We start from the raw sequence: 16168 nt of genomic DNA, 5'->3' as shown, positions 1-16168 counted from the left end.
TATGTTGTTGTTTCTCGTTTTTCACTTCTTAAGCCTGATCACTCTGCATACTATACAGGACAGAGACTGTCATCAGCCTCTAATGTGTATGTGAGCCAGTTATTCACAGCTGTTTCCTGTTGCAGTGCTGTTGTCCTCCCCTAAGATGGCAGTAGTTAGCTAAATATCTCGATGCTTTTACTTCTTGTCTTGCTTCTCATTTAATCAGGGTTTTAGGCCTCTGCAGCATGTCTGATTTCTGCAAATGAAAGGGAAAAAATCATATATATTTGGTTACAGCGTGCTGAGCAGTAATGACTCAGCTCTCAACAAAATGAACTGTCCCTCCACGATTTGTATATTAACATTAAATTGCAAATTAAGATAATAGAAATGTTATATGACAGAAATTAGCAAGTACCGAACCAGGTAAAAAGTCTGAAAACAACCAGAAACCTGCTGTGCCCTTAATGTGAAAGTCAAGCTCAAACCCATTTAAGCCTGTTAAAATCAGTACAATGTTGAAGATTGAATGCTGCACTGCAAGACTACAGAGCAGGACCAGCTGTCACTCATTTTAGCTACCATAGAAAGGTGGTTTGGATGTCTGCATGCCTTCTGGCACCCTGAGCAACAACCACAGAGAACCTCGTCCTCCATCCACTAATAAAAGAATTCTGTTACCTCTGAGAGACCAAAGTCCACACTCTAATTGTAAAGAGGAAGAAGGGCAAGAACGACCAAAGTTATGCACTGGAAAACAGTATGTTCTCAGAGCTTTAACAGCCTCACTAAGGGGTAATAATTCATTTGCTATTATACAGTACATCTCCTCCTCATCACCTCCCCAGAACATCACCGTGAGCAGTGTAGTAGCTCTAAACAAACAAGTACAATCGATGCAGCCGTATAAACATTTTTAGTTCGCCCTAAACTGAGCACGTCCCATTAGGCTGCTCTTTGAAAAAGGTGCCATGTAAAAAGTAAAGTTCAGAAACCTCAGAGGTGTCATGCTGAGACATCATAAAGTCACCATCAGTGATCATGGGCTGCAGGAGTCTCCTCGTGTGCTCATAAAGGATGAATGACCGGCTCCTGCACGAGGTTTCCCTGCATGTGGGAGGAAGGAGATCTGGGATTAACAATCAACCACTGATGAATACTGATGATGACCTGTGGTGAAGGAAATATTCAAATCCTTTACTTAAGTAAAAGTACTAATACCACACCATAAAAGTACTCCACTACAATCCCTGCATTGAAAAAGCTACTTTCAAAATATTTTAAGCATTAAATGAAGAAAAATGTCCCCTGAGACTGTTATACATCATTAGATTGTTATCAGGGGCAGATCTAGAGGGGTGACTGCCTGGCCTCACCAGTTTGGTGTTAAATGCTGTCAGATTTAACATACTAATTGAGCTAAAAATGGAAATGAACATATAATTGAATGATCTGTTATGGGCACATTTTAGGCGTTTCAAGCAAAGTGTTTCAGTTCTGTGAAAAAAGTAATGTATTTGGAAGAAATGTCATAAGATTTGGAAATTAAACAAGTTATTCATCTACTTTAGATTCTCTATTCAGTGCTTACTAATGTGCCACAATAATGTAATGTCTTAAAATATCTTCATTTGGGTGCTTTTTCATGCAAATATTGAAAATGTGATTGATTGTTATTAAATCAGCATATATATATTCCTATTGATGTATATTTTGCAGCATTTTAACATATGATTATTTTTCTTGGATTGATCTGATTATCTTCTGGATAAATTGATTGTTTGGTTTGTCACAATTACTCAAAACCCAAAGGGACACCTTCAAATTGTCCAATCAATAGTCCAAATCTCTGGAACCACTGAAATGCATTTTCATATGAAAAATGATTGAAACAATTAGCAAAATCATTGCCAATTTATTTTCTGTCAATCGTCTAATCAATTAATCGACAATCATTTCAGTTATGTATGTATATATTGTTAGGTAGGTAGTTTAATCTAAAAGAAGCTCTTCGTATGTTTCGTGTCCAGAATCTTAATTTGAGTTCATTCATTTATCTTTGAGCTACAGTGAAGTAGAAGAACATTAAGTGGCATGAAAAGAAAATAACCAAGAACTACAAATACCTCAAAATTGTATTTAGGTACAGAGGTTAAGTAACTGTTCCTAACAGCAGCTGCGAGTGCCACCAGGCTCTTACGTGCAGATGTTAAAGCCCATGAGATGTCCCACCTTTGTGCAGAGGACTAGGCTGTATCTGGACTCCTCATCAGGACAAAAGAATGGATTGTTTTAGTGCGCTGATGTAGGGGTTTAGATTATAGTCAGTTATAATCTTTCTCGACAGCAGAGGAGGATGAACTCTTGTACTCCTGAGATTGGTTGAATTCTAATCAGGGCGAGACTACGCCTGAGATTGAATTTGCATTAAAATTCCTGCATATTTTACACAAGCCTGCTTTTTTTGCCTGCAGCTCCAGATGCTATTTTAAGGCATTGCACTTGTATTGCAAAAACAGAAAACTTGTTTTTGAAAAAAAAAAAAAATAATAATTTGGGAGGCAAAATGCATTTTATTATTTTTTACCCTATGAGAGAATATGAAGCCCTGGCAGTGAGGCCATGAAATGAAAGGAAATGGAGTGTCACATACCCCCACAAGCAGCACAGCAGGGTATTAGGGCTAAAGTAATGGATTCCTCACACACGCCATTACTTCAAAGTGGAAATCATGAGGACACTGCTACCTGAAAGCCCAATCCCTTTTACCAGGAGTAAAACTGCTCACAGACTGAGGTGACTATTGCAATTCTCTCAACTCTCCCTTAAAAGTAACATTTCCATTAATGATGGTGATCTGATACCAGCTCTGGTTACCTACATCATGTGTGTGATAGATTACAGTTTTACCTACAGAAAAAAATTGCTGAGCAAGGTGTACAATGCTTTGCCAACACAATTCACCCAAGGATCAGAGTGTACTTTAAGGGCTTTTACTTTTCCTCTTGCTTTATAAAGACTAAGGGAATGATCCAGCTGTGTAATTTATAGCTCTGTTCCAGCAAGAGCTCTCAATACATTCTTCAACCGTTTCTAGGGACTAAAATTTGGCTCCCCCAAGACCCACAAATAAAAAAGTCAATGCACAAGACAAGCTAGCACACCAAACTTTTGTTCTGGGTATCGAAGCACTTAATCACAGAGGTCCTACATTCACCGCCACTGTAATAGGTTTCATATGAACCTGAATGAACCTGAATATGAAAAACATCGCCAACTCTTTTGAATATCTTATTGTCAAGTTCATGTCTGGTCCTTTTTTGTATTTAAGCAAGAATATTCAGCTGTGACTGACATGACATTGACATGGTCATGAGAGAAACAGCTAAATGTCCTTGTCTTCATCTGCCATTGTTAAAAATACTTAAAATCTGCACTTTAACCTCTAATAATCAGTGGTATCCAACCTTTTTTGTCCAACATACCCCCACAACCCAATTTTGACAGTATGTTTTATGATGTTTAGTGGCATACTATTATTAAGACCATTTATCCATTGCTTTTATCTATCTAATCCACTCACTAAGTACTTGTATCTGCAACACTTGGCGTGTCCCTGTAGTCGGTTTCAGCTTCTGCTTCAGCTTTAGCTTTACTCTCACCCTCTCACACCAGATTTGAACATAAGCATAAAACTTATATTAAAAATATGTAAAACATAAAACCCACCATGCAAGCTCACATAAAACACAATGTACCTCATCAGATAGCATAAAAACCAGATCCCATAAAACCTGGAGAACGTTGTAATAACTGATCTGCACCATATAAAACTGTATTTGTATTTATTTTTGTGTGTGTGTGTGTGTGTGTTCATGTACACTCACAAATAGATAGATAGATAAAGCTGTTTACATAATAAATCATCTTTAATAACCATAAAGGGGCCATTCTGCTGCCTAATGAGTACCATACAACTTCAATTAAAAGCAGAGTCCCAGATTGAGGCAGGTCACCTGTACAAGCCTGGTGGTGTCATGTTTTGACAAATAAACACAGGTCTCAATTAGAGGCCTGGTCTGGATGATCTTTGGATGTATAAAACCTCTTAGCATACAGTGAACTCTGTTACCATGAATCATCCCTGAACACAAAATCAGCCTAAAGTCATTGCAATTTTTCTCATCTTGCTTTAAGTCGAATAAGGTGGGTTAGAAAATATTGCCAACATGCAAATTAATACATTTTCCACAGGGTTTGGTTTTGAGAAACATTCACACAGAGGGAGTCCTCACCCCGGTAAAGCATCCCATCTTGACTGTACTGGTGTGAAGCAGAGGATGACAAAGTTAAACCCAATGCATCAACTTGGCAAACCGCTTGACTTGACACAACTGAAACAAGGACTTTCCTGGAGGCAAAACCAATGAGCAACAGAGCGGCTTTTCAACTCAGGCCTCAGAGAAAACCTCATTCCTTATTTCATTTGCACTTTAATGTCTAAAAATGCTGAGTCTGTCAGTTTGTAACAGTTCTTCAAAGACGACGCCTCTCTGACGGAGCTATGTGGGAGACGAGCACCAGCTCAGAGCTCAGTGTAGGTGATATCAGAAGAGCAGCACAAGTCTAGGGATAGACAATAAGAAATCCACTGGTTTCTGCGCTTTGTCGTGGTTTCTTTCTGTCCCTCTTTCCCAAACTGTCGCAGAGAGTTGGAACGTTGAATCTGAGTTGTGTCACACCCACACAGTAGCAGTGGCTGTTATCTTTTTGCTCACAGTCTACAGCTATTTCTGTTGCCTCTGCCAGTGTTTCTCTGTGCGGGGGTATACACACACACACACACACACACACACACACACACACACACACACACACACACACACACGTATGTGTTTGTGTGACTACTGAGGGGGTAAATGCACAAGCACGAGCAGGAGTAAGAGGGATGAGACTGAGCACAGCAGTCACAAAACATCTCAGAAATGAAGGATTTGGGGAGCAGAGGTAAAAGCTGCCAAAAAAAAGGCAATTATTTTAAGAAATGTAGCTTTTTCTTTGTTACTTTCATAGAGCTAAGATAATTTCTGAGCATTTCTCTTTCCTACAAACCATCATTAGTGGGGGTTTTCCACAATACTCTGCCCCATCCTAGAAACATATTAACTGAAAAGATTTGTCTCTTCATCATTAAACGCTCAGGATTTTCTTCTCTCTTTTTTTTGAGCGACAGCGCAGTAGTGTACGGTATAACTCATTCATCACGTTCTTTCACATCAAAAGAGACTCAATCAGGCACCCTTGAATTCACCAAGAGAGCCTTTTTTTCTCTATTTTCTCTTCATCCAAGGAGCAGTCATTCATCACTCTCTCTTTGTTAATATCCCATAAGACCATAGGAGGGAGTCTCTGCCTTACATGGGCCCAGATGCTGCTGCTTGCGGATGACTCACAAGACAGTGCTTCCCTATAGGGGGCTCCGTCTTCCCCTCCTCTCTCCTACTGTACTCCTCATGCTCTCTCCCGCTATCTCTCCTCCTCACTACTCTGTCTCCCTCCTCTGTGCACTCTCTAATCTCCTTTACTCCTCGTTCCAGCTTCCCACCCTCTCCCTCTGTCTCTCTCCACCTGCCAGCGTTTTCCTCCCTTCCGATGCCCCTCTCTCTCATCTTTAAAGCCACCACTCGCCTTCCTCTTCCCTCCCATATATCCTCTTTTACTAGCCTCCTCTTCTCCTTCTACTCCAGCCACAGAGATTACAGTCCTGGCTGCAAGTCACTGAAGAGGTAATCTAAGGTGTGTAGTAAATACATGCAGAGAGAGCAGCAGATAGAGAAGTTGGCAGCGTAGGAAGTATTATCTGAGCACTATGTGAAGCTACCACCTACTTTCACTTATTTGAAATCTCCAAAGCCTTTTTCTGCATGACAGGGCTGGTAAAGCCAGGCATTGTGTGTACTTTTCAGTTTGCTGCTAAATGGCATGCATCAACCAGGGAATGGTTCTCACCGCTGAAAATGGTTTATGGCTGCTGGCAGCATCAGCACTCGGCGATGTAACAGCCATTTGATTTGCGTGTGATTGAGTCAGTGTGGATGTTTTACAGTTCTAAGGGACTGTAAGAAAATTGCTAGGGGGAGGGTATTGGATTTCTAATATTTGCTGAAGGGAGGTTAGTCTGACTTTTTTGGAGAGCCGTATCCTTTTTTTCTTTCCCCCATACTTATGTGAGATTTATTTAGGCTGCTTACAGTTTAGAAAGTTGATAATTTAATCAGTCATATTTTCAGTCTATTAGCAATTTACAACAAGCCCTCCAAATTAAATGACAAAATACATTACAGTTAATGTTAATGCCCTAATAGGACACATCTAGCAGGAGGACGACACCATCATTTGTCTGTTTTTTACAAAACTGTTCAAAATGAACAGTTGAAGAATAAATCAGTTTTAAGATGTGACACCGCTATGGTTAAGGTTTGGTTAGGTTTAGGCAATCAGGGTATGAATACGAACATGTACTTAGTTAAGGTTAAAGGGGCCGTCATTGTAATTGTGACATAACAATAATTTGGTTAAGGCTATGGTGGTCATGCCTTAAAAAAGAACAACATTGACAGTTGGTCAGGAATAGGAAAGGAACAGCTGAGTTTTACCAGCTTAGTACCATTGTATTAGTTTAAGATATAGGTGGGAGGACTCATGAGGGGGAGGTATAACTTAATTTAAAGGTTTCAGTCTCCCCTTCACACTTTTCTTTTCTATACAGTTCCTGAAAAGAACAATATTTTTAGCAGTTCATTACCTCACAGTGTATAGAGTACAGTCTGAACAGGGACTAATAGATTAGCCAAGAAAAGAAAATGTGGACACAACAAAAATAAAAATACTAAAACAGCAACAATAAATTAATTAATGTATAGTATGTTAATATAATCAACTACATCTTAGATCAATATTCATTTTTTCAAATGTCTGTTTTAGATTTTAGAAAAAACTATCTATGCTAAACTTTATCCATATTCTGTTTTATTTTTCATAAAAGTGAAGCACATTTTGCTTTTATTCGTGTAAAATGTGCTATTTTATTTTATATCATTTAATGTTTCTGCTTAATTAAACTCTGCTCTCTTTCCTCTATATAAATATAATATAAATAAATATTATATTTAAGGCTCCAATTATCATTGTCATAATCTGATGATTATTTTCTTTCTCTCTTCTTTACTCTATCAGAAAATTAAGAAAACCAGCAAATATTCAGAAGCTGATCATTTCTGCTTAAATATAACTTAAACAATTAATCAGTTATCAAAATTGTTGTAGATTCATTTTCTGTCGACTTCTGAAATTGATTAATCAACAACTTGTTTAACCTGTAAACATATTCTAATTGTTTGATTTGTTCAGTATACAAGCAATTAAAACTTTGTACAGTTCATCAGGTTCAGACTGGGTTATTTAATGTCTCAGTATTCTTCTGTTATGTGTTGGCATGTAGAATCAAATAAAATCTCTTAAATATCCCTGACATTTTCAATTTCAGTGTTGTTTTTGTCCATAATGGGAATGCATTTTTATGAGGAACAGGCTGTTCCAGCATTCAGCAAACAGTAAATAAGGCTCACTCTGCCAAGATATAATGATATTCATTACATTGGACTCCCCCTGAGAAGTCACCACTCTCATACTGTTGCTACTCAGCTCTTCTCCACTGTGCATTTGCTGATCTTATTAATGCACATTAACTAATGCTTTGTTACTCTTTAATGTCAGTTTCATCCCTTCAAGGCAGACAATGATATTTCTTAATCTGCTGTACTTAAGGTTACTCCAAACCAAAGATCTCCACTGTGTCCTTCAGTTTGAATGTAAAATAAGAAGGTAAAAGAAATATAGCATGTTTGTATGTCTTTTAAGTAATTCCAACATGATAATTAAGGTGATTCATCACAATTATTTTCTAGGTGAATGGCTATCCCAGCTGACAAATCTCTAACACATTACCTCATATGGGCGGTAATGGGAAACCACCCACTGCTCCACTCTGGCTCCATTACAGTGCACTGGAAACTCACTCATTCTTCTAATATCTTTCTTTATCGGTCACCTAATGATGATTTATAGCCAATACAAGGGCGGCGAATGAATTGTGGTGGTGAGTGCATTTGTTCTGCTGAGAGAGGCCTGTGTTGTAGCCCTGAGGTGAGTGGAGTTCATTTTGAACAGCAGAGCAGAAAGGTTACAAAGGAGAGGTGTACCATACAGTCAATGAGAGCTGTGAGAAGCAGAAGCTGTAACGATCCTTCCCACTTACTCCAGATCTTAAAAAGAAACAGCTATATAATTTCAATATGAGCTCTACAAATTGGTGGTTCTTCCACCTACCATCAGACATGAAACAGCTCTTCTTCCTGGCGGAGAAGCTGGAGGCTCTTTTAATTGGGTAGCGCCGGCAGTGCTGTGATATACCAGGTGAGATCTGGTTCTGGTTGGTTTCAAGGTTAATACTGAAGCTGCAGTCCACCCTGATCTCTGATTAGAGGGGGAATAGCTTCAGCACACCTCCCGCCCTGTTGAACAGATTAAAAACACTGGACCCCAGAGTGGCTTTGACCCCACTGACTGCAGACTAATTCCTAAATGCACTGTTGTCATTGCTCTGCATAATTCAGTGTTGAAAGCAAATTATTTAAATGATTTTTTTCAGATGATTTAACATCTATATATATTTAACTATATATAGTTATTTATCAGATTCAATTCTTGGCGCAGTTAAAATGTGTTAGAGATAAACATTTCATTATATACTGCATTACCAACTGCCCATACAAACAGTTCATTATTTGCTTAGTTATTTGCTTTCTTACCAAGCATTAGATGAGCAGATTGATACTAATCTCATATCTGTCGAATAAATATGATGACTCCAAACAAAGGAGTCTCGCTGGTGACAACTTCAGGAACTTCCTGCGCCCGGTCGAGCAGTAGGCTGACACATAACTGGATTAAACAAATGAGATATAACATGTTGAGCCTTAGAGGTGCAGGTAAGTGGATTTTGTTGTCATACAGAGCCGGGCAAGCTGTTTCCCCCTGTTTCCACTCTTTATGTGATGCTAAGCTAGCTGCTGCTGGCTGGAGCCTCATAAATAGTGTACAGATATGAGAATAATATGTTCTCATCTAAATTTTGGCAGGTGAAAGTGAATATGCGTATTTCCCAAAATGCCAAACTATTGTGTGACTAAGTGTGTCTTTGCCATGAGACTGGTTTTTCAACATCTATTCTGGCTCATAATATGTTGCCTGCCAGAGCTCCAGAGTAATTGGTGTAATTAGCTCTGTGCAGAACTCTCTTGTGAATGATTTTTGCATATTATGCATGTGAAATGTTATATATAAGAAGGGTATAATTCCATGTCATTAGCTGTTGATTTTCTTCCTGGCTGCCAGTCGGTGGTTATTGTTCAAGCAGTAAGTGGGTGGGCAGGGGAGGTGTTGGCTCTATCTTAGGCTGGTAATTTATGGCTCCAGCTGCTGTCTCCCTCTCCCCAGGTGGACATCTTGATTCGTCAGCAGTGCATCTCATTAGGAGGAGAAAAACACATTTCTAAGAGGAACGCGATCTGCGAGAGGACAGCGTACAACACTGATTGGACACCAGTCTCTCTCTGGGGGATAGATAGATACAAATCAAACATCATCATGACAGCAGCTTTTATAATGTATGACCCAACAGTGACAATTGGATTCATCAAAAAAAGGAAATGTAGTTGAGACAGCTGAGCTTAACTCCATCGATTTTATATAGTCTGCTCACAGGAAAGATTTTGTAATTCTGTAATACCATCCTCACTGTCAACAGTCTGACTATATGAATAAGATCTGCATGCTACATTAAACTAGTTTCTCTATCAACCCCAAAACACAGTGAAACGACCGCGATGAAGTTAAGTTTTAAATTGGTTTTGACAGACATTCACTCTGGATCCAGCAGCATCTTCTTACTCAGTGTCAGCGAGTGTTGGCAGTAAGAGGGCGTTTAGCTCACCTCCCAGCACTTAACTGTTAGGGGTTGACTTAGGGACCATCAATAAATTACTGTTTAAATTACTATTTAAATGACACAAAATCTTCTTCTTTTTTTTAACAATACCTTCATGCTGACTGGCCCATAATAGTAAAAATTATGATCTTTGTTTCAACAGCACCTATGTAATAGAACTGCATTTGTAGTAGAGGTGTGTCCGATGTGTCCAGTGTTGATATTGATTTGGAGTCGTATTACATGGAAGCTATTGAGGCGGGGAAAAAATCAATAATTTTCCACAAAAATATTTCTATAAAATAGAAGAAGCAGTAAAATCCAAAATAAAGAGGTGTGTCCTTTTTGTCCAGTGCAGTAATAATTTTTGGTATTGATTTGAAGTCAGTGGGTCTCATTACATGAAAGATATTGAAAAAACTGCCATTACTTTCTATCACATCAATAATTATGTAAAAAAAAGAATGTAGAAGATTAAACAGTATGTGTGCATATTCAGGCACACTGAATAAATGAACGACACAACAATCAAAATTAGTGTGAAACCAGTTTTTTATGCTTTTTTAATCATAAATTTAATTAATATGCAAGTCACCGTTAAGGTATTGAAAAAAAAATGGTATTGTTAAAATAGTAATTTATTGATGGTCCCTGAGTCAACCCCCAGCAGTTAAGCCTGAGAGTGGGGAGGTGCAGCTCACCGCAAACACTCAGTGATTTAGGCAACTCGTAAATCTACGTCAAATACACAGTATCTGCAACTATGTGTTTTATAAATGTATTCAAAAGACTAAATTAGCATGTGCACATAAAGAATAAGGCAGAACTGCCATCAGGGGCCCGTCAAGGGGAACCAGACAGACAAAACCTTATAGGAACATCACAATTAAGAATACAGCGGATGCATTATAGCCGACTGCATGATATCTATTTATTTATAAACATATATTACGCTTTACAGAATACAGTAATGACTGTTTTATATGAATAAAAGAAGAAACGTATTCATAATGGGACCACTTGGTGACAGAGGGCTCTGGGACGGCTGGATTCAAAATGTTAACTAACTATTTCACACATTTTTAAATGACAGTGTTACAGGAGTGCAATGTTAAATCAGTGTTACGTGTTCCATCTTACTTGCTCAAAGTGACCAAACACACAAAAAAAAGCATCTTGCATTCTGCCAAAGTTGTCAATATTTTATTAATCTTAAGTTAAGGCAATCCATTACAAAGCATTTCACAAACCACAGTATGACGACAATATCATGTCCAACACCTGGTTTGGAAATTATTCAGCATGCAAGTCAGAGACCAAGAGAGGTATGTAAACAACCTGGGATAAAACAGGAGTAGTGGCAAGAACCCATACAGTATGTGTCTCATAGGAACAGAATGGAAAGAAACCAGAGATTCAACATGCTAGAGGTGGCCGTTATCTCTAAATAACATCCGAAATAACCAATGAAGCACATGGCAGATGCACTAATCAGGTGAAATGAAGGCAGACTACCAAACTTCCTGCCATTTTGGCACAAACATGCACATTGTCTAAAGAGGCCAAGTTCAACAACTGAACACATTTTGGCACTAAATACTCTTTATATGGGGCTTATGTACATAATTAGAGTTCAGCCTCAAAGAAAATTCAAAATGAAGGAAAATCAAAGCCATTTCCACTGAGAGAGAAAATAAATAATTGTATTATTGGAAAGACATCTTTTAGACTGCAAAATATGTTTAATAATAATCTACTGTTTTACAATTGCATAAGTGTCATTACTGTGCTCATTTAATATTTATTGATTAGGATTTTTTTTTTAATTTCCCTGTGGAAGAATCAACCTCAGGGAAAAAAAGGAGAAAAAGAGTATAGCTTGTTATAATCTTAGAAGAGCAGCCTACTTTAACTGATTTTGATTAGTATTGATTACATAAAATATGTTTGAAAAGTGCAAACATACGGCCCCAACTCCACTTCACGCTTTAATTTCATCTCGCAGACATTCGGTATCACACTCAGTACATGAGCTGAATGCTGATGCGGACTTAACATGCCTGCCAAATGACGTTCTTTTCCTAATTAATTATCTGTGAGTAATGATAACCTTGTGAAGCAGATTTCAAATAAGTTAAAGTAAATATATAAGCTATCTGAGTTAGTAATTCATAATACTTCTATACTTTACAATAAATCTATTCAATGTATAATATATGATATTATTTCCTTTTGGCTTGAATGGCTGTCTGTAGAGGTATTCTGTTATTTATGTGTGTTACGTAACTAAACTTAATGGCCTCATTTAATTTCTGATGAACAAGTGAATTTGGCAGCAGATTAAATGCTGCTTTGTCTTCTGAGGGAGAAATGTCATCACTAATGAAAAATTAAAATAAGAAAAGAAAAAGCCAAATATGGATCTGGGCCTGTGACAGAAGGAGTTCACTGCCTCTGGACTGAGTTTCTGCAGCATCACCAGACTCTATCTTCTCTCTGAGAGCACTAAAGCAGTGGGAGTCAAAGAACATTAAATGGCTAACGAAGACCGCAAAGCAACGTGAATCAACACAAAACAAAATATAACAACAGTGAGAGATCAGAGCTTCACATTCTCAGAGAACAACACAACAAATCTTTGTAAACGTTAGTTCTCCAGTGTCATTCGATGAAACTCTAAGACTGAATAATCCACAAACACAACGGATCAAAGATAAACTCAGTTCTTAATGAAAACCCATGAATGTTTACTTTTTCCTTGAGGCAATGTAAATAGCCACAGTTGAATTGTAAACAAGTCTTGACTTTGAGTATTGTACAACAAGGCTCAGCGACACTGTCAACTTTCATTACTTGAAGATCGTTAGTGAAGAGCTGTAAGTAGAAAAAGTACTGAACACTGGTTGAGACAGCGTGTATCAGCCACTGCAGCTGGAATAGTCCTAATCTTGCAACAGTTTTATTGTCACTAACATTTTCTGTGTGTACATCTGAAACATGAGACCTGCTGCTGCTGGCAGAATAACACCTGGGTAAGTGAATTTGGATATGTTTCCATATAATAGGCACATTTGGATCGAGATATTGAGAGTGACTGAGAGATACTTATGGTAATGATGGCCATTATAAATAGATAAATTAGGATGTACACCACTTGGTCACAATGGCTGTAACTGGCTTGACAAAATGTGTACACAGTCACTGAAAAGGAACGCAGTGAACAAATGTGAATATATCCACAACTGGATTGAATTAAATCGCAAAACAAGATTGTGAAAATTAATCTTAGGTATTAAAATGTTATATGTTGTGTTAGAAAATGGGTTGTTGTGCATTAGTTTAGTAGTAGTTTCTGGGAACACTCAGTTAAATTGAAAGAGTAAAACACAGTAAACAAAATGCATTACACAAGACACTGAATGAATCAGAAAAGATGGTCTTGTAACAGTTTTTTTTTGTGCAATTAGTTTTTGTTTACTTTAGATAATTAAAAAAATCATAATTCAACATCTGATTATCTTATATTCTTGTTGCTGATTTGTGGTTGTTCAGTTTTCTTTCTGGGGAAACAAATCAATTTAAGGGGGAGGGGGGGAGGGTAATGGGTATTAGCTGACATGAGTCTTTTAGATGTTTATTTGTAGGGTCCTTTAAAAGTACCGAGCAAAATCCCAGACAATAAACTGTAACCACAACAAATATAATGGAAAGAAACACAAACAGCGAGATGACAAATGACATATGGCAGCAGGACTTAAGCTGTACATTTTACTGCTCTGCATAATAACAAAGAAAGCAAGTGTGTGCTTTGAATTATTCCTCTATTGTTCTGTAAACATCTCTGTTTTTACGATAAATATAAGTTAATTTTAATATATCAGTATAGTAATTTTCTTATAAACATTCTTCCTTTTGTCATGTTCTTTAAAATGATGGTGGAAGACAATGTTAAAGCCATGCTTGAGGGGTCCTTTCCATTATTTTCATTGTGGTAGGTGTTGGTTCTTAATGGTTTTCAGCTTATTAACATTATAACCTTTGTGCTTTTTATTTGGACAGTAATTAGTGCATTCTGTTAATATAAATATTAGAAATACGTACAAGACATGGTGCTGGAAAATCAGTATGGCAACAGCTCACAGCAGGTCCTCTACATAATAGCTTGCAATCAAAAATTATCCATCAGTGAAAATGGTTAATAAACTGCTTAATAGGTTTCATCACATGCTTTTATATTACAGTCCTTATCAAAGTAGAAATGGGGATTTTTTTTTTATTACACTGGTCACAAAATATAAGATGGAAAACTACAGGGGAAATATGACTTTAATCCCCACCTTTAAAACCCCCTCAAAGCAATAAATTATTTCTGCAATAAGTAAATAAATAAATAAATTAGTATACACATGATTTCTTAGTTTAACACACATCGATTCCAAAAGGTATCACAAACATGATACACACTGGCACATTCTAATATATTTATGCCTTCAAACAGGCTCTCTCTACGGGTTTACTTGCTATCCATTACATCACCACTTTGACAGGTTTGACAGCAAACAACTAAAACCTTCCTTTTACACCGGACCGCTCTCAGAGCTCTCTTCCTCAAACACTCCCTGATCCTCAGCAGGTTCCCCCAAAGCAGTCTTATTTCTCCAAAGCGAAATGGAGTCTATTCATTTAGACTAATATTTGCGAAAGGGCCTCGAATGCATTTCCATTTTCCCAAAGGACGGTTGTGGAGGCGGGTTCCTAACAGTCCCGACCTGGCTCCACCCCAGTGTGGAGCTGTGAGTGGGGCTCAGACGGGGTTGGTCTGGGGGTGGTCAGAGGTCGAGTAAGCCGGTGGTACGGGGTTCGGTTTAATGGCTCTGCTCTTCATGTACGAGATCAGCTGGTCAGGGATCTCGGCCAGCACGTCTTTAGCCAGCCGCGCCATGCTCAGCACATGGTTGCCTGTGCGGTCCATGTAGTCTCTGAACGGGACAAACTGTTGTGACATGGGAAAGAAATCTATGACTTTATGAACAGAATGTATCACGTGTGCAACTAGTGGCCCGATTACACTTGACAATATGGAGAACTGGGCCAAACATTTTACAGATGATTTTGCTATTGATACTTGACACAAGTGGTTTTAGATTATAGTTCACCACCAAACTGAATACAGTAGCTATCTGAGGCTTACTGAAGACTCCTTAATGTTGTTTTCACTCTCAACTCTACCGGCATCAAAAACTTAGGAGAAAACACAAGCAGCCCAAGCCGGCTGATCACAGTACTTGTGGTGGCCATCTCAGAGCCGCCATAAAACCGATGGGTTGTTTTTGAGGAGGCATATACAATAGGGATACGTGCACAGGCTCCGTAGCTACATCATGACGCCTTAAAGGTCCAGTGTGTAACATTTAGGAGGATCTATTGGCAGAAATGGAATATAATATTTATAGGTTTGTCTTTAGAATGAGCCGTGTTTAACAACACAAGGAGTGTGTCTCTTCTTCTGTTCTACAGTAGCACAGAATGGACAAACACTGGCTCTAGATAGGGCTTTTGTTTAGTGTCTTGGAAGGTCAGCGGTTATTCAGTTAATTACGATCTGCAAGTTCACTGCTAGGTGCCACTAAATCCTACACACTGGTCCTTTTACTCTTTAGAGCATTACCAGTACTGATGCTTCGAAGATGAGTAAGTGTGAAAGTTTCCCTGAAGCTGGTGCTAGTAGAACACCCAAGAGTTTACCCTCTAATTTTGCAAACACTTGCCAATCAGATCATGAGAATTCATGTTGGAAAAGTTTACATTTAAATCTGACTGTGGTGCAAGAGTAAAGGACAAGGGATCACCACAAAGCACCGGGGTTCATCTTCTTAGGATGAAAAACATGCATAGTACATTCAATCGAGATCCATCCATTTGATAAATTGTGTACAAATTGCCATTTTGGGTTGAGTGTGGATAAGAAAACTTGTGGAGTGTCCACAATGTGAGGGGTTTACCCCCTGTGAAGCAATAATGTGTTCATTTTAAAATTAAATTTCATGATGTACATATAAAGATTTTGGTAGCAGCACAAGATGAAAGGAAATCTTTAAGGATGATGATCTTAGGACCCGAACTATATGTATTTCAAGA

General features: G+C 38.1%; 1 protein-coding gene across 2 annotated transcripts in view; it reads right to left on the bottom strand.

The window, feature by feature from the left end:
• Positions 1-11206: 11206 nt before the first annotated feature.
• cpne5a (copine Va) overlaps positions 11207-16168 on the bottom strand; it is a 72905-nt gene continuing 67943 nt past the window's right edge. For both annotated transcript variants that reach the window (XM_051425415.1, XM_051425416.1), the window contains one exon: positions 11207-15023. In XM_051425415.1, coding sequence (XP_051281375.1) covers positions 14835-15023 — 189 coding nt within the window. In that variant the 3' untranslated portion in view covers positions 11207-14834. The remainder of the gene's footprint in view (positions 15024-16168) is intronic.

Source organism: Dicentrarchus labrax, unplaced genomic scaffold (genome assembly GCF_905237075.1).
Source record: "Dicentrarchus labrax unplaced genomic scaffold, dlabrax2021, whole genome shotgun sequence".
NCBI classification, from domain to species: Eukaryota; Metazoa; Chordata; class Actinopteri; family Moronidae; genus Dicentrarchus; species Dicentrarchus labrax.
This window is presented reverse-complemented; position numbering and strand designations above follow the sequence as displayed.